Below are 23192 nucleotides of genomic sequence, written 5' to 3'. Positions count from 1 at the left end.
TGCTTGCTTCCATGGTCTTAGTGTGGTTAAAGGAGTCTCTAAGTGGCAAGATTGGTAGTCCAATTCCACCCCCCTGTCCCCACCCTGGACCTTCCATCAGAGGTGCCTCAGAAGACAGGCCGGAGATCTGCTTCTGAAAGGCTGCAACCTTCAAAACCCTACCAGGCGCAGAGTGTTGCCAAGAGACAGAATTGGCTGGAAAGCATCTAATAAGAAGCAGTATGGGTATAATATCAAGGTGAACTTGGTTCGGAGTGTTTAATTGGCATAGAGCATTGATTTATAAATTTGATTGATGATAGGCTTTTCTCTTGATGGTTAAAATTGAACTGCTATGCTTCACTCAGACAATGTTCTAGACTGTACAATTTGCTTTATTTAATTTTGAATCTCAGTCGAGAATATATTCCTAGGAAAATTAGGGCCAGAGGAAGCCTTTGGAGGCTGATAGTAGACAGGGCTAAGCTTTGAGTGTACTAAAAGACAGTGCTATCTGTGATGGTGTCTAGTTTTTACACACTTGGTAAAAATTTGATAAAATAGATACACATTTGTGTATATATGTAGGAGTAAGTGTTCAGTTTATAATAACTTCAAAGAGTCATCTGAAATATGTGGAGGTATACACAGTGGCAGAACAAACAAGACCATAGCATGTATCATGACTTACAATATTGATGTCAAGATTTAAGTTTCAGTTTTAGAATATCTTTTACAGTCACATTTTTTGTTTATTTCTCTTCCAGGAACAATTTGGCCACCTGTCACATTGCCCACCTGTCAGGTACCTCACCTGTGATAATTTCCTCTACATGTAAATAATGAAAGTTCTGCTTTTGTTTATGGAGATGATGTGGCAAAGGCCTGAGATAACAAAGTGAAATGTTGTGGGTTATTTTTAACTGATTTCTGATTTTTAGTTTGGTTTCTTTCTTTGTAGTTTATTCTTTAAAGTAAGAGCATTATTATTTTACTGGATGACTTTATGTACAATCATCTCTCTCCTCCCCCCTTTGTGTTTTATAAAATCTTATGTCTGATGATCACATTTGTCTGTGATGAAATGGAAAATGAGATGATTTCCAATATAGAAGATGCACCCCTCAGTGAAATATATAAACTCTCCTTTCCAGGACAACCAACAGATTTTAAAAATAAAGTATTTCTTGATTAAAAATTGAAAATGCTTATGTTCAATTTGGAGAGGGGGCATGGGTAGGCTTCAAGAGAGATTTGTTAGACTTAAGATAGATTCACTTCAAAACCACCTAGTGTTCTGTGGAGCTTAGATCTGGTGATTAGACTATCATCTGAGGGGAAATCCACTCTGGAAGGTATGCTGTCTCAGAATTCCCTGGGAAGATAAGAGTTGAAAGGGGTACGAGACAAATTGTAATATATTGCCTATGAAGTTACCATACTCTTGTCCTTAAAAAACAAAAACAACCCCTTGAATCAACTTCAAAACTCTTTCTGAACCAGCATACATGGAAAGATGGATAATGTTCTGTTTTTAATTTGGAAACAGGCATACTTTTGGGGAAATAAAGGTTACTCTTTGAAGCATTGCTGACTGGGTTTTGGTCAAAAACTTCTTTAAAAAAACAAACAAACAATAATACATTTAGCTTATAAGATAGAAAGAAATCACCCTGGCCGTTGCTGTCCATGGACCCAGCTCGGGGGGAGCCAGGCTGTGTAGATCAGAACTGCTCCGGAAGATTTCCAGGCAGGTTTTAGAAGCAGATCTCCAGATCTGTCCTCCACGGTGCCTCTATTGTGTTTAAACTTCTCACCTTTTGAATAATCATTAAGGTTTTAGCTATTTGCGCCTATTCAGGGATGCTTCTATATTGTTTTTGTTAGGCGCTGGCAAGTCAGTCCCAACTCATATTCCCCCATGTCTAATAGAACAAGATGGCGTACAGTCCGGCAGCCCCCTTACAGCTGTATGTTTGACACCGTTGTTGCAATCGCTGGCGACCCACCTCAGTGAGGGGCTTTCTCTCTTTCCCTGACCTTGACTGTCCCCAACACGGTGCGTTTCTCCCAGGACTAGTCCCTCCGATAACAAGTCTGAAGAGAGCAAAGGCTTGTCATCCTTGCTTCTAGGAAGCATTCTGGCAGTATGTCCTTTAAAACGATGTATTTGTTCTTCTGAATGTGCATGGTACTTTGAATATTTTTTGCAGGCTGCAAAACCCCAAAGCATCAGTTCTTCTCAGGACCCCATTCTCTGTTCAGCTTTCACAGACAAGTGAAGTGACTGAAAATTCTATAGCTAGGGTCAAGGTCACCTCAGTCTTCTAAGGGATACCTTTACTTTTCACATGCAGGTAAATTTTTGCTGAGGAAAATTAGATTGTGGTTCCAGCAGTCCATTGGCAGGGAGTTGCCCCAAATGCAAGCTGGACATAGAAGACGACACGGGACCAGGGATGCTATTGCTGACATCAGTGGAGCTGCGCAGAAATAAGAGAACGCCAGAAAATGGTGACTGTGTTGTATTGACTCCACAGATATTTGCTCGTGTGGCCATATGACCTGCGGCCAGCACAGCCCAGAAAGGGGATTCCAGAGCCCTTCACCGTGTTCATGCCCAAGCCGCACACAGGCTGAACAAGCAAGTACTGCAAGGCTTAGAGTCAAGACAGGTGTGTCTCGGGGTTTGTTCCTTGCAGCATACTTCTTCATTCTCCAGGTTGAGCAAATCATCTGAGAATCTGGGACTCCTTGTAATGCATATTAATTCTCTTAGTTTGACATCTTTTTATTTTTCTCATCAAAGGTGTAGAAGGGACTGGTAGAAGTAGGACTTTTCTTGAAAGGGGGATGAATTTGGGGGTCTATGGCAGGGGTCATGTGAAAGAGATGCCTCATATTGGTGCAGCGAAGAACTATGATATAGAAAAAACCCCACAGGACAAAGAGCAAAGTGGAAAAGCCTTGCTCTTGTGTTGTCTTTAAACAATTTATAGGAACTGGTGACATTTTTTTTTGGAAAGAGTGTACACACATACACACACATACACACACAGAGCCCAGAAAAGTCCAGTGGTTTCCATTAAAACTGGAAGTTAGAACCATAGCTAATCTTCAGTGTAAGCACATGAAATCAGAGAGCGAATGGATTCCATAGTCATCAGCCCCCCCTGCTTTGGATCCCAGGCCAGGGGGGCAGGGCTTAAACACGTGAAATAAATGCAGCGATTGCATAATGCAGCCTTCAATTGTAGTTCCTTTTAAACAGACCACCATTATTTAGTAAAATGCTGTGTGTGTGTGTGTGTGTGTGTGTGTGTGTGGCTAAAGGGCATATGGTTTGATGAAATATGATTTATGTGATCTGGGAAAAACCTTACAAATGAATTCCATCCCTACCTATCTAGAAAACACCCTGATTGTGGCAGCTGCCTGCTTAAGCTGTGTTCTATTACTGGTCTCTGATTAGAACCACCATATTTCTTATCTTACAGTCCAGGGCAGTCGATAATAACAAGAAGCCATGGAAATCAGTATTTATAGTTAAATCTTTGTTGGTCACCCGAGAGAGGTTTCGTTTTGCTGTATGGAAAGATTTGTTTCCATAATGTCCTTTCAAAGTATTCTTAGATTTCATAATACCTGCTTTACCAAATAGAGCCTTATAGTCTGTCGAGAAAACCATCGGACCCAGGAGCCTCCCACGCCGAGCCAAGAAAGGTTGCTAGAATAGCTTGGTTCCCTGTTTCCCATTTCTCTAATTTTTTTCTTATGAAACGTATTGGCAGAATGTCTAGGAAAAGGGGCAGACATAGAGCTCCAAAGGAATAAATGTAATAACTAGATAAAACTAGGGATCAAATAGAATCAGAGGCCACTGATATATAAGTTTCAGAATACAGTAAGTTTTAGCCAGCTGCAAAACATTTTCTTTTTTTAAAAAAAACTTTCTTTTAAAGCTACTGTATATGCAAACTAAAATTTAATCAATTTTCTGTTCTTTGGTTTTAGTGATAATAAAACATAAGGGCATTAACTAGATTTTTCTTGGTTGCTACAACCAATCCTTTGTGTTTCAAGATGCAAACTCTTCTGAAATATAATATTCCTACTTTTCCCAGACGGATTGACCCAGTGCCTACAACAACGGACTCAAACGTAACTATTGTGAGGATCGTGCACGACCAGCATTGTTTCCTCCGTGGTACATAACAGATCACCCTAAGTCCGGAACACAGATCTACCTGGACAGCACCTAACCACCTAAAACCACGCTCACTGCTCACTGTCATCCGGTTGAATCCCACAAGGAAGAACTGGCCCGAGGGTTCTGAGAATGAACTTTACCGGAAGAAAAAGCCTCATCTTTCTCCTACGGTGCAATGGGTGGTTTTGATCGCAGTGTAACCTCCAGGGCTCCTCGCCCAATCACAACAAGCTCATAATAACTTATTTTGGACATGTTACCAGGGGAGACCAGTCTCCAGGAAAGGAGAGTATTCTGAGTAAAGTAGAGGGGCAGCGAAAATGTGGAAGGCCCTCAACAAGGCGGATGGCACATGGCTGCCAGCCTGGACTCCAGCAGAACGCGTGTGAGGCAGGTGCGGGACCCGGCGGGATCTGGGATCTGCTGTTCGTGGGCAGGGTCGCCGTGTCGAGAACGGACTGGATGGCGCCTCACCACAACCACAGTGACAGCGAGCATTTTTCCAGAGTCTTGAGTACTGTTTGTCACCAGAGAACTTACGCTGCGTCAGTCTCAGAAAAAAGCACTTCTTTACTATGTCCTCATCCCAACAGTAAATGAAACCATACATGACAATATACGGTCTTCCTCCTATTATGAACATGATCTTTTTAAACTCATCTGCATATCTATGCAGGTTATATGTTTTCAATTCATACGTATGGAAATACGTCTTCCATTATAGATTATTGGTTGCAATGCAATTTTTAATTAGATTTCATTTTCCAAGCAGGAAAAAATATAATTGTTGTTTGATCCTTGACTATGAGTCCATCAAATCTTATTGAATACTAAGTGCCCATTCCACGGATAGTAATCACGCGTTTTGCTGTATGCCTGCCTTGTGAAAAGTGAATTCCTCCTTCTAACTTCAGAGGGGGGGTGTTTTTGTCCGGGTTTCCCCTGTGAAGGAAAGTGTCCGTAGTGGTTGGGAAGTGGCACAAACTCGAAAGAAAAAATTCCCGTGTGTGTGTGAGACATCTCTATTTTCCTGCGAAACCCCAAATTAAGTAGATATATCCCCACCTAGGAATTCCGACTTGGAGCGGACTATTTGAAAGTCAGCTATACTACAGTATATGAAATTCAAATTTGACAGATATATCCATCTCAATCTCCCCCCAGTTTTCTATTTTCCACACATCAATCTATCTAGACAATTTACTTTCTTACAGTTTGTATTGTTACTGCTTAAATTGGGTATCTTCCAAGATAAGCTAATTATGCAGTGTATGAAGAAATTCCGTCGCTCACATTAATTTTAATTTGACACTTATGGTTTGGTGGTGGGCAGGTCTAAGATGAATTTGGCAATCTTCTCCTTTGTTAGAAGTTTAAAGTGGGGAAAATAGCTATATAAGCAACAAACAAAGAACCACATTAAAACATAAATAAGTTCTAATTAAAAAATTATTCTTTCCAGTCCTTGGGATGAAGACAAATTGCAGTTAGGCACTGCGATGGAATAATTGCAAACATATTTTTTTCAAAGCCCTGTGAAGCTAAATGGTTTTTCCAACAAAATATTTTATCATAAGCAGAAACTCCCAGGCATATATACATCCTCTTTGTCTTTATGTAATTGCTACTTAACAGAATTTCACTGGTTTGGCAAAAAGTACTTTAATGAAAAAATTTACAGATTTCCAAAAAGGAATTTTTTCCTTAATTTTTTACTGTAAATATTTCTTAAGTGAACCAGTTTGACCACAAATCATAGTAGAATAAAACAAATCGGTGTGTTAAAGGTGTAAGATGACTTTGGCCGTCTCACATTCTGTGCTCCTTGAGAGAACATTCCTTGGTTTCCTTGCTGTCTCGTTGCTTTTCATTAAGAAAAGAGTCCTTTCTGTTGGTTTTCAGTCTGCTCCTAATTCATAAATGTAGGTCTTCCCTAGTGTCCTGTCTTGTTTCTAATCTCTCGCTCTTCACTCCAGAGAGCTCTAATGACCATTTCTATGACAATTTGTGAATCTATGGGATCTAGTCACAGTCTCTCTCCCCAGACACAACTGTGCAAAGCTTCTTGTCTGCTGAAAGCTCATTCAACTCTTCCACAAGCACCACAGGTCTACCATGTTCAGAAACAAACTCAGTCCACTCTCTCCAAAAGCGTCCTGCTTCTCGATCATGAGAGTTCTGATTCTGTTAATAACAGCACCATTTTCTCAGTTATCCAGTCTCCTAATGAAACCCAGATGCCTTTTACTTTCTTCTAATCCCCATGAAAATCGCCACATGGTCACATTTACTTGTTCTCTTCCATTTTGTGCTCTTTACCCTTATTTCAGGCTTTCAGAATTTCTTCCCTGCATAGCTGTGGTAATCACATAATCTGTTGTCAATTTGAGACTTAAGAGTGAAGGGGTGGAGTTTGGCCTGTCAATCAGGACACAGATTGATGACCTCATTTGGAGGCACTGAGACGATAAATAGCTCACTGGAGGCGGGGCACACATTCACTCCCTGGGAGACATTTCTGCTGACAAACCACATGGAGCTACGCTAGTGCCCTAGACCTGCAGGAGCCACGTGGAGACCCCGGCCAGCACTGAGATGCTTACTCCACCACTGGATCCACAAGACTTCCCACCCACTGGCCTGTGATCTTCCTGTATTTGACATTATATCATGTGTTTTGTGAGTCTGAAGAGTAATTTATATTTTGGTATCAGACATAACTACTAATATTGGACTTATGGCCTTGATCTGGACTGGGTTGGGATGTTTTCTGAATGTTCAATTGCTCTTTTATATAAATCTATCTTCTTATACACATGAGGGTCTATGAATTTGTTTCTCTACTCTACCCAGACTAGTACAATAGCACAGAATTTAATTGGTGGTCCCTGGCTCTCTTCGCTTTCCTACTCTGAAAGCAATCCTATGCATTTACAAAGTAACCTCCCTAAAGCACAGTTTTCATTATAAAAATTCTCCAACAAAAATTCTCCAACAGCTCATCACCATCTGCTGTGCCATGCACAACATGCTCTTTGTGCCACTACGGCCCATTCAGGGATGGGATGTGCCAAGAGCTCACACTTTCAAGTAATTTGCCCCTCAACCAAACCTGATTGGTTGTTCTGCCTAAAACTTGATTTCCCAACCTTTTGCCTTGATGAATATTCTTCTCACAAAGAATCTACCACCCTGTCCTCCAGCTCCATTTATTAGAGCACCATGTAGTTTCATATGCTGCACGGATGCATGCAGCTTTCCTTTACCTTCTTGTTCTTCCCTGGGCTTTGTGTTTGTTGCATATTCTTGGTATGACTTACCTTATTCCATATTACTTTATAGCTATTTACAGTACGACTTGCTCAGAGGTCACCATACATCAGAACCTAATTGGTGACAATGATTATTTGTTTCAATTTGAGAATCCCAGGTTCAAAGAGAGAAACCATTTCTCTAGGTTCACCAGTTAGTCTCAGGGCCAAAGTATGAATAAAAGCCTCTGACTCTCCGGTTGGACACCTTTAACCAAACTGCTCTTTTATCGTGATGCAAGTGATCAACAAGTCAGTAGTAACCGAACTACAGCCCAGTTGGGAATTCGATCTTGCTTGGTTGGTTTTGGTTGGGCCACAGAAGAAGAGGAGTTCATTGGATAGTGCATAAACAGCCTTCTCTAAGGAGACTGGTCGGACACTGTTGATCTCCTGACGGCGGGATGCTGCGCTCTTAGCCATTACCACGACTCCAAAGTTTAACACGGGGAGTATGATTAGTTCTTATGTTCAAGCCTCTAATTCCTTAATACCAGACTGAGATGTTGAATTCATTCAGATGCTATGAAGAAAGTCACTCTACTAGCTGCTCTGAACTGGTTCTCTGTACAGAGACTGAAATTTCAGGCTTTCTCAAGCAAATTATTTCCATAAAATACATCTTTTTCTTTAAATAAGGATGGGGGGGAGCATACTGTGAAGAAAAACCCCCTTAAATACAAAAACTAAAGTACTTATAAAAGAAAGGTAAATTAAAAATATATATCCATCACTTAGACTTTGACGAGTATATGGCATGGACTTTCAGCTTAGGGGTAGCTAATATGTTTCAAATAATCCTCTTGTACACAGCAGTCAAAAGCCTCTTTATTCTTTCATGACTCTTTCTAGCTGCTTTCTTCCACCCTTGAAAACTTCATGTTCTGCCTGCACAGCTGCAACCATGACCACAGGCCATTTCTTTTTTCCATTATATTGCCCACCTATTAGTAACAATATCCTTTATTGTTTCCTTAACCAGCACCAGCACTGGGAGAGAAAGGAGCCCTGGCCCTCTCATTTAGTTCAGTGTGACAGATGGGAATGTGTGGGAGACGAGGAAAGGGAAGCAAAGGCCTGTTTGGGGTTTAGTTTTACTCTTTGATGCTACTATCCCAAAGCACATTTTGCACATTTTATATTTTAATTTGGCTAATGAGCACAAGTATTTCAATATACTGGATAAAATAAACTTACTTATTCTTTAATTTGTATGGAGTCTAAAATTTAATTCTTCTAAGAAGAAAGCATTATTTCTCCAGAAACTTGGACTAATGATGAAAACATGTGACATTATCCTACTGGACTGATTTTTCTGATGAAAATGCTTCTTGTTTTTACCTAAAACAGGGAGAGAAGAGTAATGGTTGTAAGCCCAGTAATTTTTTTATCTAGTCATAAGAAAGTTATTTCCTCTTATGCCCTTGATTTATTCTATTTTTGAAAAAAAAATTGGTGATACCTTCAGGACCAGTGGTGTGAGTGGCGATACTGGGAGGGTAGAGGAAGGGTGGGTTGGAAAGAGGGAACCGATTACAAGGATCTGCATGTGACCTCCTCCCTGGGGACAGACAACAGAAAAGGGGGTGCAGGGAGACGTTGGACAGGGCAAGATATGACAAAATAATAATTTATAAATTATCAAGGGCTCAGGAGGGATGGAGAGCGGGGAGGGAGGGGAAAAAAAGACAACCTGATGCAAAGGGCTTAAGTGGAGAGCAAATGCTTTGAAAAGAATGAGGGCAATGATTGTACAGATGTGCTTTACACACTTGATGTATGTATAGATTGTGATAAGAGTTGTATGAGCCCCTAATAAAATGTTTTTTTAAAAAGGAATAGATAAAAAAGAATACCAAAAAAATTGCTTAAACTACTGTTGAACCTGTTTGAGCCTTTACAATGATACTTTCTTGTTAGCTCACTACACCTGAGAAGATTGGCAATATGGCTACAATAATGGGCACATTCATTTAAATAATGAATTAACCAGTCATGTTAACTGGTCTTTCTGATGGGTGTGTGGGAATTATCCTATTATTGACAGCCTTGTACTTCAGGATAGATCTTGAAATGTTCACCTATTTGATGTGATTGCAACGAATATGATGTGGATCCTCTTCAATTTGTCATGCCCGGAGTATTAGTGGGTTTGGTTTCTGCTAAACTCATCCAGGATTCCCAGTGGGTTGGCAGGTAGGGCCTGGTAATAGCCATGAGGTGACCTAACACACTGTAATCCACAATGGGCTCAGCTTCGGGAAGCAGAGCAGGTACAAGGACGGGGGAAGAGGGTAACCTTAACCTCTTTGTTCAAGTCACAGCCTTTAAGAGGCTCAATTAAAAGGGACCTTCCTCAGGGGTGTGGCCTACGCCTACTTAGCAGAGTCTGGGAAGGCTTCCCTCTTCTTGCTGGTTTGGATCCTGGATCTGTCCCATTGACCTCTGGTTCTTTGGACCTGAGCCAGCTGACCTTGGGTTCTTTGGTCTCCTTGTTTGCCAGCATGGCCTGCTCACCTTGGATGCATCTGCCATGACCTCCACCAGTCTGTTGTCTCCTTGCTTTCTTGTTGTGTCAGCCGTGAAAGAGACAGGAGTCAAGAAAAACTTCCAGCTAAATACCTGTCTCATGAACTGGACTTGACTTCTGTACTTCTGCAACTGTCGGAGGCTGTAATATGTATAAAATCACTGGCTTTGCTTCTTTAAATCACCCAGCCCATCACACCCAATATGTTAGCTATCAAGTGTTGTTTGTTTTTTACAACAGGAATACAGAAGCAGATGACTTTAATAAAGACATTTACCCTCTCAGATTTTAGGGAGGAGTTCAACTTTAGGACATCATCTTTATGGAAAAGCTCTCTCTCTGTATAAGGTCTAAGAAGAAGGTCATTTCAACAGCTGTGGGTCAATACAAGTACATTTCAACTCGCTCCTGTTGTTACGTACCACTAAGTTGGTTGTTACTCATAGCAACCCTACATGCAAGAGAAGGGAAAACTGCCCAGTCCTGCATCAGATTCCACATTGTTATGCCTGAGCCTATGTATCCGTCCATCTGTTGGAGGTCTTCCTCTCTTTCACTGCTCTCTATCAAGCAAGATGCCCCTTGTTCAGGGATTGGTCCCTCCTAATAACATGTCCGAAGTCTACCAGACACAGTCTAGCCTCCCTTGCTTCTAAGGGTCACTCAGGCATCAATATTCTTAATGCAAAGTCATTGATACTTTGTGGGTCTTCCTTATTCAATTGCCCACGTTTCACATACATCTGAAGCAATTGAAAAATACCATGGCTTGGGTCAGGTGCACTGTAATCCTCAAGGTTACATTCCTGATTTTTAACACTTGAAAGAGATCTTGTGCAGCAGATTTACCCAAGGAGCATGATCATAAATGGAGAAAAGATTGAAGTTGTCAAGAATTTTGTCTTGCTTGGATCCACAACCATGCTCATGAAATCAGCAGTCAGGAGATCATAAGATGTGTCATATTAGGGAAATCTGCTCTTTAGAGTATTGAAGAGCTTTACTGTCTCCATGTGGGAAAGGGAAGCAAAAATATTTAAAAATAAGGGCAAACATCCATAAAAACTGCTGAGTAAATATATGAAAGAAAAGCATTAGGGGGGAATATGATGCAAACAGATAATAAAAAGAAATATAAAAAGTCAAGAGACTATAGAAATAGACATGAGAACAACCAAACTCAGGAAGGGATAAAAGAAAGAAAATAGTAAAGAAAAAAAAACCTAAGAAAAGGGAAGACTAAAAGAAAAGAGAACTGAGCAAAGAAAGAAAATAAGAAACCAGAAAAAGTGAAACAAATAAACAAGCAAAGCAAGAGAATGAACAGTGAAAAAGGAAGGAGAAAGCATGGCATTCAGTTGGCGCTCTGAGCAGTGGCGGCAACGGTCCCAGGCCTGGATGTGCTTTCCACTGCTCTTGAAGGTGGCTGATCAGAGTACGTGATCTCAAACTGCTTCTACCAGTCAGGAGGAAACTGTCGGGTTACCTAGGCCTGGAAAGAGATCCTGTCTGGTCCAAAAGGTGGCTGGAGGTAGCACGGCCATCAGCTACTGCGTTTTCTGTTTGTTCAAGGAGACAGAGAGCATGTGTTCCAAATGATTGCGTGAGATACACCCAGCGCTTGATCAACAGAGCAAGGACTGCATGGGTGTGGGAGGAGGCCAGGCCATCAACTGCTGAGTGGGTAGGGTGGAAGTACCCAGGAGGAAGTGTGAGGAACAAAGGGAAGATCACATCGTTCTGTTCCTGGGTACCAGTGTGGGCACTTATGCTGTCCTGAATGAGCAGAGGCCAATGATCAGGTGACCGTCCCAACCGTAATGCTCCTTATAAAAGTGTCCGGCCAACTGACACTTCAACGCGCTCTTAGTCTCATCGCTTGTCATTTTTGTTCAGCTTTTCCTAGTCCACATTTGATTCGCTTCTCTGTTCTTTTCTCTGAAGCTCAGGGCTTCAGGGTTGTCATTTGTGTCAGCTTCATTTGTCTTCCCGTGCCTTTGCTTTAGAGCAGTGGTCCTCAACCTTCCTAATGTTGCGACTCTTTGATACAGTTCATGATGGGGTGACCCCCCCAACCATAAAATTATGTTCGTTGCTACTTCATCACTGTCATTTTGCTAGTTATGAATCAGGTGACCCCGTGAAAGGGTCGTTCGACCCCCAAAGGGCTTGCGACGCACAGGTTGAGAACCACTATTTTAGAGGGTCTAGGTAACCTATTTGCCTAATTCATTATTATGGCTAAATTTCTCCCAAACACCTCCATTTCACTTCTGGCAACTTCCATTTTTCCTAGATTTATACTCCACACACTTCATGTACTGATTAATATAAATGCCTATGGCGATTTCTTCTTATTTTGAGTTGTGCCGCATCAGTAATTTAGGTCCAGGATGCCTTACATTAAAGTTGCCTCTGCTTTAGGAGATGCTATATCATTAAGGGTGGTTCTATTTTGATTTTAAAAGAAAAATCTGTTGTCCTTACGTTGATTCTAACTTCTGGCAGCCCTATGTTTGTCAGAGAAAAGATGTGATTCACAGTGATTTCAGTAGTTGATTTTTTGGAAGTAGTTTCCAGGTCGTTATTTTATTTTATTTTTTTTCATTTTGCCATGCTTTTTATTTATTTAAGAAATTATTTTATTGGGGGCTCTTACAGATTTTTAACAATCCATAATTCAATTATATCAAGCACACTTGTAAGTATGTTGCCATCATCATAATCATCTCTAAAACATTTTAATTCTACTTGTGCCTTTGGTTTCAGCCCTGCTTTTTCTGCCCTGTCCCCCACCCTCTTGCCCTTGTGAATCCTTGACCAATTATGTATCAATATTGTTATCTTTTATCATACACCATCCGTTAGCTTCCATATTCATCCCCCTTGAATGGGGTTTTATATATAACTCCAACTTTATGATTATGATTGGTCCCCCTTTCTCTCTGACCCCTTCCCCCAACCTTCCCTCATCACCATCACGGTATTGCTGCTCCCAGTACGCTTCTTGAGGATTTTATCTGGCCTGGATTCCATGCATCCAGAGCTCTTACTGGTAGCAATGTACATACTCTAGCAGGATTTGTAAGGCAGAACTGAGGTCATGATGGGCGTAGGAAGCAATCAAGCTAGAGGAATGTTATGTTTCGTTGGTATTATACTGCACCCTGGCTGACTTGTCCCTTCCTTGTGACCCTTCTGTGAGGGGATATCCAGTTGTCTATAGATGGGCTTTGGAGTCCAACCCCCCTTGTTTGCATCAATTGTTTGTTTTGGATCTTTTTTTTTTATCGTTACATAAATTAACCCATTTATTACAGGCCAGAGAGGTTTCAGATAGTGGAGCTTCTACTGGTCTTTCAATTCCTTCAGTCTTCTGATGGCAGACTTTACTGTGACAGCAGAGGTGGTATTGTAGGTCCAGGCTCCACCGGCAACTGTCTTCATGCAGGAACCGCAGTGCCAGATGCCCACGGCGCGTCTCTTCATCTTGGTTTTGCCGCAGAAGGAGCAAGTGTACTTGGCATGTTGGCTGATTTCAATTTTCTTCACCATTTTCCTGAGGGAGGCGCCGTAACGGGTCCCATATTTGCCCACGATCCCGACCTTCTTGGTGCGTTTGGCCATCTTGCTGCAAACTAGTCCCGAGCCAGAGAGCGTTTTGGATCTTTTGATACCTGATACCAGATCATGATAGTGTGGGGGAAGAAGCATTAAAGAACTAGAGGAAAGTTGTATGTTTCATTGTTGCTACACTGCACCCTGACTGGCTCATCTCCTCCAAATGACCCTTCTGTAAGGGGATGTCCAGTTGCCTATAGATGGGCTTTGGGTTTCCACTCCACACTCCCCTTCATTCACAATGAGATGATTTTTTGTTCTTTGATGCCTGATAACTGGTCCTATCAACGCCTCATGATCACACAGGCTGGTGTGCTTCTTCCATGTGGGCTTTGTTGCTTCTCAGCTAGTTGGCCGCTTGCTTGTCTTCAAGCATTTACCCCAGACACTATTCTTTTGATAGCCAGGAACCATCTGGACATTTGCTTATGCACCCATTTTGTCTTCAGCGAATGTGTCGGGAAAATGAGTATCACAGAGTGCTGATGTTTCAGTTGAGCTATTTCTCTTTGATACAAAGTAATTTCATTCTCTGCAAGTTTCCTTATGTCTTCATTTTCATCGTGCAGCAAGCTCTCGGTCTCCTGCAGCTCCTGCTTCTTCTCGCTCAACTGTCTGGCCACCTCCGCCAGCTTGGGCCCTGCTGGAGACCCTTCCTGGCGCTCGAGGAAGGTCCGCAGTGGCCCGTTGCGGGCGAACAACTGCTCCAGTGGGCGGCTCCCACAGCTTAGAGGCCGGCGGGGCGGGCCGGGCGCCCGGCGGAGGGGCCAGAAGCACCACACCGCCCCGCAGAGCAGCCGGCCCCCCACCCCAGGTCGTTATTTTAAGGTATCCGTCAGTGAACTTGAACCACTAATCTTTCCCTTAGCAGCCAATCATGCTAATCATTCGTGTCACATTATCTCTATTTTAACTTAAAGCTTAAAAACGAAACAAGAATGAACCTATTGCCACTGAATTGATTTCAACTCATAGTGACCTTTATGAGGTTTCCTTGAGTGTGCATGTTTACAGATGCAAACAGCACCATGTCTCTCCTGCAGAATGCCTGTTGGGTTTGACTCACTGACCTTGTGGCCAGCAGGCTGCCCACCCCCTAACCCTGGTACCACTAGGGCTTCTTAACTTCAACTTCGAGCTGTTTCAATCTCTCACCATAAAGCTTAAAAAATCTTGATTCCGATTGTAGAAGTGTTTTCCAGTGACTTGACAGAAAGTCTGCACTATCAGTAGAAAATTACCTCAGTGTTCTCAGTAGTTGTCCAGCAAGAACAAGATGGACGGAAGAGAATGGAAACTTGTACAGGCAGAACTTTTAGGCAGTGTGAATAGTTACCCTAGTAGGTTTCGATACCAGTTGGTATGTTTATTGAGGTTGATAAGGAATGTTTTCGGGAAAGATAAACCAGAGCCAATCAAGTACACGGTTGTTTGTACCTCTGGTACACATCCCGAGGGTGAAACATTATCACTGCCTGGGCATTCAATGCAAGATTCCAATCTGGAAAGCTGGAGTGGAAGCAGTTTCTGATTTGGGTGAAGTGTAGTTTTATATTCTATTGGCCATCCTCTGTTAAGTGCAAGGAGCGGAAGCACGTGGGCTCCTGCGCCGTGATTAGAATGTAAAGAACGACAAGGCCACCACATGCACCGCTTCATAATCATCATCACCATCCGCGGACGTGGCAGTTACGCTTCTCCTCACACCGACAGCTTCGGTAGGACGATCCCAAATTTTGATTTGAATTTACAAGCAGGACGTAAGAAGCTATCACATATTGTAGCATCAACGAGATGTACATTGGCAACACTCATTGTGAAGATTAATAACTTGAGCATGAATAAATCACACACAAGGAATTCCAAATGTTGCAATGATCTATAGAAGGAAAGTAAATAACCGTCCCTAAATTTGCCTTAAAATGCCATGGGTAGGATACAGTACTGTCCCTTATGCAAGGTAAAGAATGGGCAGACTTGATTATGCATCGCAAGAACTTCAGAAATTACAAGAGCGGTACATTGTGTATCACACTGCCTTTGTAAAAATAAAAAAAGGAAAGAAAAATGTTGCTTCTTGGGCAGAACGAGCTTGTCATTATCACAAAGACAGAGGAATGCAAGCAGACCGAGCTATGCATCTGCAGTCCACACTGTTGACTCTGCCATTGAAATTGGGTGAAATGAGATCCTGAGGTCATGGACATTTTTATTATTTTCAATCTTATGAAGGTCTTAAAATTCTTCAGACTAACTGCAAAGAATCAGATGCAAGCCTCGGAGAGGAAAGAGAAAACGTCTTTTGTTATTTTTAAGACCCAAACCCCTGAGATTATATAATGCTTATCAGCACGGAGCACTAATAGACATTCCATCAAAGTGGGGTGTGTGTGTCCGTGCATGTAGGTGGGAAGAGGGAGCAATGGGTCAGAGGGAGTGGACAAGCAGGAAAGAAGGAACAGAATGTCTACTGAAGCGACACATTTCCTCAATGAAAATATCCTCCATGTCCATAGATATTTACATCATTATTTCTACAGTCACAGTGCACACTAATGTCTATTCTTTCTACGTTTGTTTGACACCCTCACTTTTACAATAAACCTAAAACCAAGTCTACTGTCAGCAAGATGATCCTGACCCAGCAAAACCCAGAGAGGGTTTCCACGGCTGTAAATCTCACAAGAGCAGGCAACCTCAGTTTTCTCTTGCAGAGTAGCTGTTAGGTTTGAACCGATGGTTTGACCCCATGGTCTAGGCAACTGTAGCACTGAGTTACTCTCACTGGGGCAGTCCTGGGCACAAAGGAAGTAAGTGCAGGGTAATTTTAATTTCCGCACTTCTTGGTAACATGAATCTTCCTCCAGCTATTTCTCCACGGCAGTAGCTTTCCTTCCTTAACTTTATAGTCTTTATCCCATCCATGTATATGCGCACATCAATGCAAGATTCATTGAGCAAGAGAGATGATGACATTTTTGTTTAATCCATTTGAAAATACTTTCTCACATGTAAAATGTTCTGAAACAGCAATTAGAGTTTCATGTAAATAATATACATTATACTGTTTCATAAGCTTATGATTTTGATGTCTTAATCCAAAATTGATCCCACACACTTCTATTATTTCTTTTGTCTAGCCAGGTATTTGGTTCAGTAGTCATATGTAGTTCTGCTGGGCTTTGAAATTGGTAGTAGACAACTGAATTTCAAAGTGCATCATGAGTAACTAAAAATCTCTGTTCAGATAATAATAATATATTCATTTTTGGTGTAATTTTATGAAACTCACAATGCTCCAGCTAATGCTTAGCTGGTAAAATTTAGCGAATGTGGTCTCCAGTTTGCAGGAAAGGCTATGAAAGATATGCGGGTTAATGGGGCTACGTGGGAGAAGGAACTGCTAAGTAGTATAACGTGGATGATATTCCAAATTTTCAATCTGTTATTGAGCTTTTGAAACATAATAAGCAAAAGTACAAGACATTGAAGATTGCATGGTATGCGCTCCCTTCACCTTAAGTTATGGACCGCTAGAGGAGGGATGGTGCTGGAGTGAGAGGCTTGGAAGTCTTTAAGAAATGGAAGCACCATTGCAGTGAGATGGAAATTATTTTGAAAATGCACATGCTCTCTCAAGTCTTGTTGGTCACAAAAGAATATAATGTTAGCCTCTTGACTCCAGACCAGGGCATACTTTGCATTCTTTTTTTTCTTTTTTTACATTTTATTAGGGACTCATACAACTCTTATCACCATCCATACATATACATACATCAATTGTATAAAGCACATCCATATATTCCCTGCCCCAATCATTCTCAAAGCATTTGCTCTCCACTTAAGCCCTTTGCATCGGGTCCTCTTTTTTTCCCCTCCCTCCCCGCTCCCCACCTCTGCATTCTTTCTTTCTTTATTTTTTAAAAAAGATTTATATCCTCACATTTATTTATTTATTAAAAATCATTTTATTGGGGGCTCATACAACTCTTATCACAATCCCAATATACATCAATCGTATAAAGCACATTTCTACATTCATTACCCTCATAATTCTCAAAACATTTGCTCTCCAAGATATGCTTCCTTTTAAAAAATCTATTCTGCCACTCTGTGGCTTTTTTTTTTTTTAGCATATTTGCATATTCATTGCCCTCATTAGTCTCAAAACATTTGCTCTCCACTTACGCCTCTGGCATGAGCTCCTCAAAATTTCCCCTCCCTCCCCCTCACCCACACTTTACAGTCTTATTCACAAACAAGTGAGTAGATCAAAAGTAGTGCGTGACCATTAGAAAAACTGTGTTCCTGAAAGAGGCTGAGAACGCACTGTGTTGAAGTGATTAGAAATAAAATACTTAGTCATACTTGAAATTAGAGTTCTGAGATTTTCTGTAAAAATGCTTTGAGGACAACACCTGACCTCCCCTAACTTCAGGGAGAAGAGAGTGAATCAAGATCATCAGCATCAGCTGCCCCAAGCTTATGCTGATAAAGCAAATGTCAGGAATCTTAAATTCTGACACCAACCATCTCTCCCATAGCACCCTCTGCTTCTCTGCTAGGTTTGATAGTTCATTGCACCGACATACAACACTCAGATGACACTACTCTTAATTATGGGATTTATTATAGAAGTTTAATAGGTTACAATTCAAGAGAAGAAACTACTTAGGGTCTTGTTTTTGTGCATGTTATTATCTCCGCAGGTCTGTCTAAATAAGCTAGGCTGGATGAACTATCTGGAGGAAAAACAACGGTAACAACAGTTCTGGGGGGACATGGGATAGTGGGAGGTGGAGGGTACGGAAGTGGTGTTAAAAAACCCAGGGACAAGGGAACAACAAGTGATCTAAATTGGTGGTGAGGTGGGTGTGGCAGGCCTGGTAGGGAATGATCAAATGTAATGAAGAGGTATAGCTGAAACCTAGGTAGGGACAGAGCATGATCGTGGGATAGGAGGAAAGTCAAGGGAAATAGAGGAAAGAGCTAGGAGGCAAAGGGCATTTATAGAGGTCTAGACAAAGACATGTACATATGCAAATATATATATGACGATGGGGAAATAGATCCATGTGCCTATATTTATAAGTTTAGTATTAAGGTGGTAGAAGGACATTGGGCCTCTACTCAAGTACTCCCTCAATGCATGAATACTTTCTTCTATTAAATTGGCATTCTATGATGCTCACCCTCCCGACACAACTGCTGAAGACAAAGCGGGTGAACAAGCAACTGTGGTGAAGAAAGCTGATGGTGCCCAGCTATCAAAAGATATAGCATCTGGGGTCTTAAAGGCTTGAAGATAAACAAGCGGCCATCTAGCTCAGAAGCAACAAAGCCCACATGGAAGAACACACCAGCCTGTGTGATCACCAGGTGTTGAAGGGATTAGGTAGAAGACATCCTCAGAAAAAAAAATCTTACCATAGTGAATGAAGGGGGAAGTACAGAGTGGAGACCCAAGGCCCATTTGTCGACCACTGGAGATCCCCTTGCAGAGGGGTCTAGGTAAGAAGATGAGTCAGTCAGGGTGCGTGCGATGTAGCACCGATGAAGAATACAGCTTTCCTCCAACTCCTAAATGCTTCCTGCCTGCCCACTATCATGATCCGAATTCTAATTTGCAAGTCTGGATAGAGAGTAGAGGATGAACACTGGTGCAGATAGGAGCTGGAGGCACAGGGAATCCAGGGTGGATGATCCTTTCAGGACCAGGGGTGTGAGTGGCGATACTGGGAGGGTAGAGGGAGAGTGGGTTGGAAAGAGGGAACCGATTACAAGGATCTACATGTGACCTTCTCCCTGGGGGATGGACAACAGAAAAGAGGGTGAAGGGAGACATCGGACAGGCAAGATATTTCAAAATAATAATTTATAAATTATCAAGGGCTCAGGAGGGAGTGGTTAGCGGGGAGGGAGGGGAAAAAAGAGGACCTGATGCAAAGGGCTTAAGTGGAGAGCAAATGCCTTGAAAATGATGAAGGCAAAGAATGTACAGATGGGCTTTACACAATTGATGTATGTATGGATTGTGATAAGAGTTGTATGAGCCCCTAATAAAATGTTAAAAAAAGAAACTATTCAGGAAGCCTCTTCTGAGCTGTGCCTGCAGGCAGACCTCACTCTGGACCATGGCCCCTTGGTCTGGTCTTGGATTTGCTTAGGCAAGTGTTTCAAAGGTCGTTTAGCCCTGCCAATTAACATACATGCTCAGAGACATCTCAGTCCACCAATAAACCTCAGTCAGAAGGCATTTAATTCTAGTCCTGGGCATGAGAGCAAACCTTCTCCTTCAACAAATGCTTGAGGAAACCTCACTCAAGCAGTGTGGTAGTCACCTAATGTGGTGTCAATTTAAGGATAGTGTGTAAGGGCTGTCAATCTGGAGAGAGCCAATGAGACGTCTATGTGGGCAGGGCCTTCTCCTGAGAATTCTGGAAAATCTAGTATTCTTTCTTGGAGGCAAAGGACACTATCACTCTACGTTCTGTCCCTTGGAGACTCTCTACTGACAAAGTTCACTCTCTGGGAGACATTGCAGAAGACAAGCCACATGGACGCAATCAGACCTTGGAGTCCTGAGAAGCCAGCTCTGAGATGCTTACAACCCCACTGGACCCAAAGTCTTTCTACCCACTAGCTTGTGATCATCCTGCATTTGACATCATTGTGTGTGTTTTGGGAGACTAAAGAGGACTTTATAGATTGCTGTTGGACATATAGGCTAGCATTGGACTTATGGACTTGATCTGGACTGGGCTAGGATATTTTCTCAATGTGAAATTGCTCTTGTAGATAAACCTTTTTCTTATACACATAGTGTATCCATGGATTTGTTTCTCTAGTCTACCCAGACTAACAAAAACAGCAACCCTTGCACCCAAAGTCACTTAATTTTCCTTCTCCACAGGCTGGGAAACCTATCATTCAGGCTCTTGCCTCTGCTGCCATCATTTCTCTGCCACTTCTCATTGTTTCTCCCCATCTCTGGTGCCACAGCTCGCTGTCTCCTAGATCAAGAAACCCACCGGGATGATGGGTCCAATGGACAAGTGTGACTCCTGGAACTTCTTTCTTGATGGTAATGAAGTCAGGTTAACGGGGTGATAAACCTAATCACCACAGTAGGGTTGCATCACTCTCTTTGCAGGATCTTGCCCCTTCAGGAGTGGCATCTACTTCATTAACAAGCTTTCCGATCCTCTGCATGGACCACAAGCACCTGAGTTTGCAAAGTTCTACTCCTATAAGGAGGTAGTTACAGAAACTCACAGGGGGAGTTCAGTAGCATTGCTATTTGTTGCTATTGACTCAGTGGCAGTGAGTTGTCCAGTCATTTGGTGGGAGTCACAAGGACTACACCTAGAAAGACCATATTAAATGCTTTACTCCAACACGTTCTTGAACAAGGAGCTGCTGCCCACAGAGTCCGTCTTCCAGCTTTTGTGGGCATTTATTTAATAAATGTCTTCTATGTAACTAATGTTTTAATCAAAGAACTTTGGGGGTGCAATGCTTAAGAGTTCAGCAGCTAACCATGATCTCAGCAGTTCCAAGCCACCAGCCATTCAGCAGGAGGAAGGAAGGAAGGCAGGAAGGAAGGAAGGAAGGAAGGAAGGAAGGAAGGAAGGCAGGAAGGAAGGCAGGAAGGAAGAAGAGGGGGATCTGAAGCTCTTCTCCAGTAAAGATGACAGCCCATGAAGCCCACTGTGATGGTTCTGCTTGACTTTGTCATAAAGGCTCACTCTGAGCGGATCAACTTGACAGCTCCTGTACCAGCAACAACAATTGAGTCATCTGTGAAGACGAGGGGAGGCATTGGCTGACAGAATCACTGACTGCTGGTTAGGACTTACCAGGAGAAAATAATGAAACATTTTTTTATCGACATATAAATGAGTTCATCCTCCAGATAAACTAATCGCACTTCGTGAGAAAGTGGTCCGGGCTTCAGGCACGTGTGCATTCTGTAGTTCCTTTTCATGACTGTAAAGGCCATGTCCCTGTGCTTTCTTAAGAAATAAACAATCTAATGGTAATTATTATTCCTATTATTATGGACCACATTAGTCAATCCCATTTCACCAACTAAGCAAACAGCAAAGCACAGTAGCTCTGAACCTGGCAGATTGTTGCAATTTGTTTCCCTGAATGTTTGACATTCATTTCAATAAGTTGATGCAGAGGAGGTGGAGCAGGCGGCGGGGAGCAGGTGGGTGGGGGGCAGTGTTTCCTGCTGGAAATGTGGTAGAAATGTTAGAATTCTTTCCAGAAGAAGAAATCCGAATCCACAACTGCACATTGTTTGCATGTTTTTCTAGGCTCTATTTTCAGATTTGAAAACGTTCACGCTGTGCCTCCTGCCAGAACATGACATTCACCACCGGGCCTGAACCGAGTACTGCGAGAAGTCAATCCATGACCGTTAAAATACTTCGTCCCTGGGCAGGACAACACAAAGGCTGGTTTCATTGAGGTTGTGCCAGGAAAAGTCCACAGTTCAGCTGGCACCGCAGCCCCAATCAGAAACCAGCTTACCAGACACTTAGAATTCACAACCTTGCTTGGAATAGTGCATGGCTACACTGAGCTCAGTGCTAAAATGTGGCTGAATTAGATCAGTGCACTTTATGGTGTGGTACTCACCTCTTTTACTGCCATGGCACCCTAATATTGCAATCTTCTCTCGACTTGTTTGTTTACCTCTCTGGAATAGTAAGTAGCAGAAGTTCATGAAGAAAGTCTGCAATTTTGAAAACATGAGTTGGTATTGTTTTCACCCACTTCTGGCTTCAATGGATGCTTTGCAGTTGTGGTGCAGTGACCCGTAGTGCTACTGTCTGGATAGTGGAGGAATAGCAGGAACTGGAGCCAGCTATCATACTGGATCTACCCCATGGAAAGTGTGTGCAACACTGTAGTCTACTTGAGGGTTGTCACACAGGATCTGCCCCTACTGGGGACAGATCTGTACATTCTCAAGAGAATCAGGACAATTGGAAATGTCTTAAACGTTGACTGTTACCATGTGCCAATGCAGTTTCTCAATTCCTTAGGGGGTAGGGGGCGGATTTTTGTCTTATCTTTCACTTTCTAGGCACCTAGGGTTGTGTGCCTCTATAGTATATTGCTATCTATCTCCACCCCTAGTAATATTTTAGTATTATAGTGAACTAGATCTGCTTATGTTACAGAAATGAATGTGATATGTAGAGCTGGCACCATATGATATGTTTTATGTGTTCCTTTCCCTCCAATGGGAGATGCATTTCCATTGAATAGGATGAAACAGACACGGAGAAAATGAAAACGTAAGATGACAGAGAAATCTATGGTCCCTATTTATCCTAAAGAGAGTCCTGTGGGGCAGTGATTAAGGTTGGAAGTTCAAACCCACCAATAGCTCCGTGAGAAAAAGATATGAGATTCTAGTTCTCTGAAGGTTATAGGACGTTGTTCTCCTATGTCCTGTGTGGCCTTTCTGCATCAGGCGAGACTCAGCGACATGGGTTTTAGATGGTTGATTGCTCCCAGTTGG

General features: G+C 42.2%; 1 protein-coding gene and 1 pseudogene across 1 annotated transcript; both read right to left on the bottom strand.

The window, feature by feature from the left end:
• Nucleotides 1-13293: 13293 nt before the first annotated feature.
• On the bottom strand, nucleotides 13294-13681 carry LOC142452726 (large ribosomal subunit protein eL43). The gene has a single exon (XM_075553945.1). It carries the CDS (start codon nucleotides 13655-13657, stop codon nucleotides 13379-13381), a length of 279 nt encoding a protein of 92 aa, XP_075410060.1. The 5' UTR covers nucleotides 13658-13681; the 3' UTR covers nucleotides 13294-13378.
• Nucleotides 13669-14415, bottom strand: LOC142452364 (peptide chain release factor 1-like, mitochondrial pseudogene; annotated as a pseudogene).
• Nucleotides 14416-23192: the final 8777 nt, after the last annotated feature.

This window comes from Tenrec ecaudatus, chromosome 7 (assembly GCF_050624435.1).
Source record: "Tenrec ecaudatus isolate mTenEca1 chromosome 7, mTenEca1.hap1, whole genome shotgun sequence".
In the NCBI taxonomy this organism is placed as follows: Eukaryota; Metazoa; Chordata; class Mammalia; order Afrosoricida; family Tenrecidae; genus Tenrec; species Tenrec ecaudatus.
Note: the sequence above shows the minus strand (reverse complement) of the source record. Positions and strands in the feature narration are given on the sequence as shown.

Coding starts and splice junctions, on each gene's coding strand:
- LOC142452726 (XM_075553945.1), bottom strand. CDS start 13,657: ATGGCCAAACGCACCAAGAAGGTCGGGATCGTGGGCAAATATGGGACC.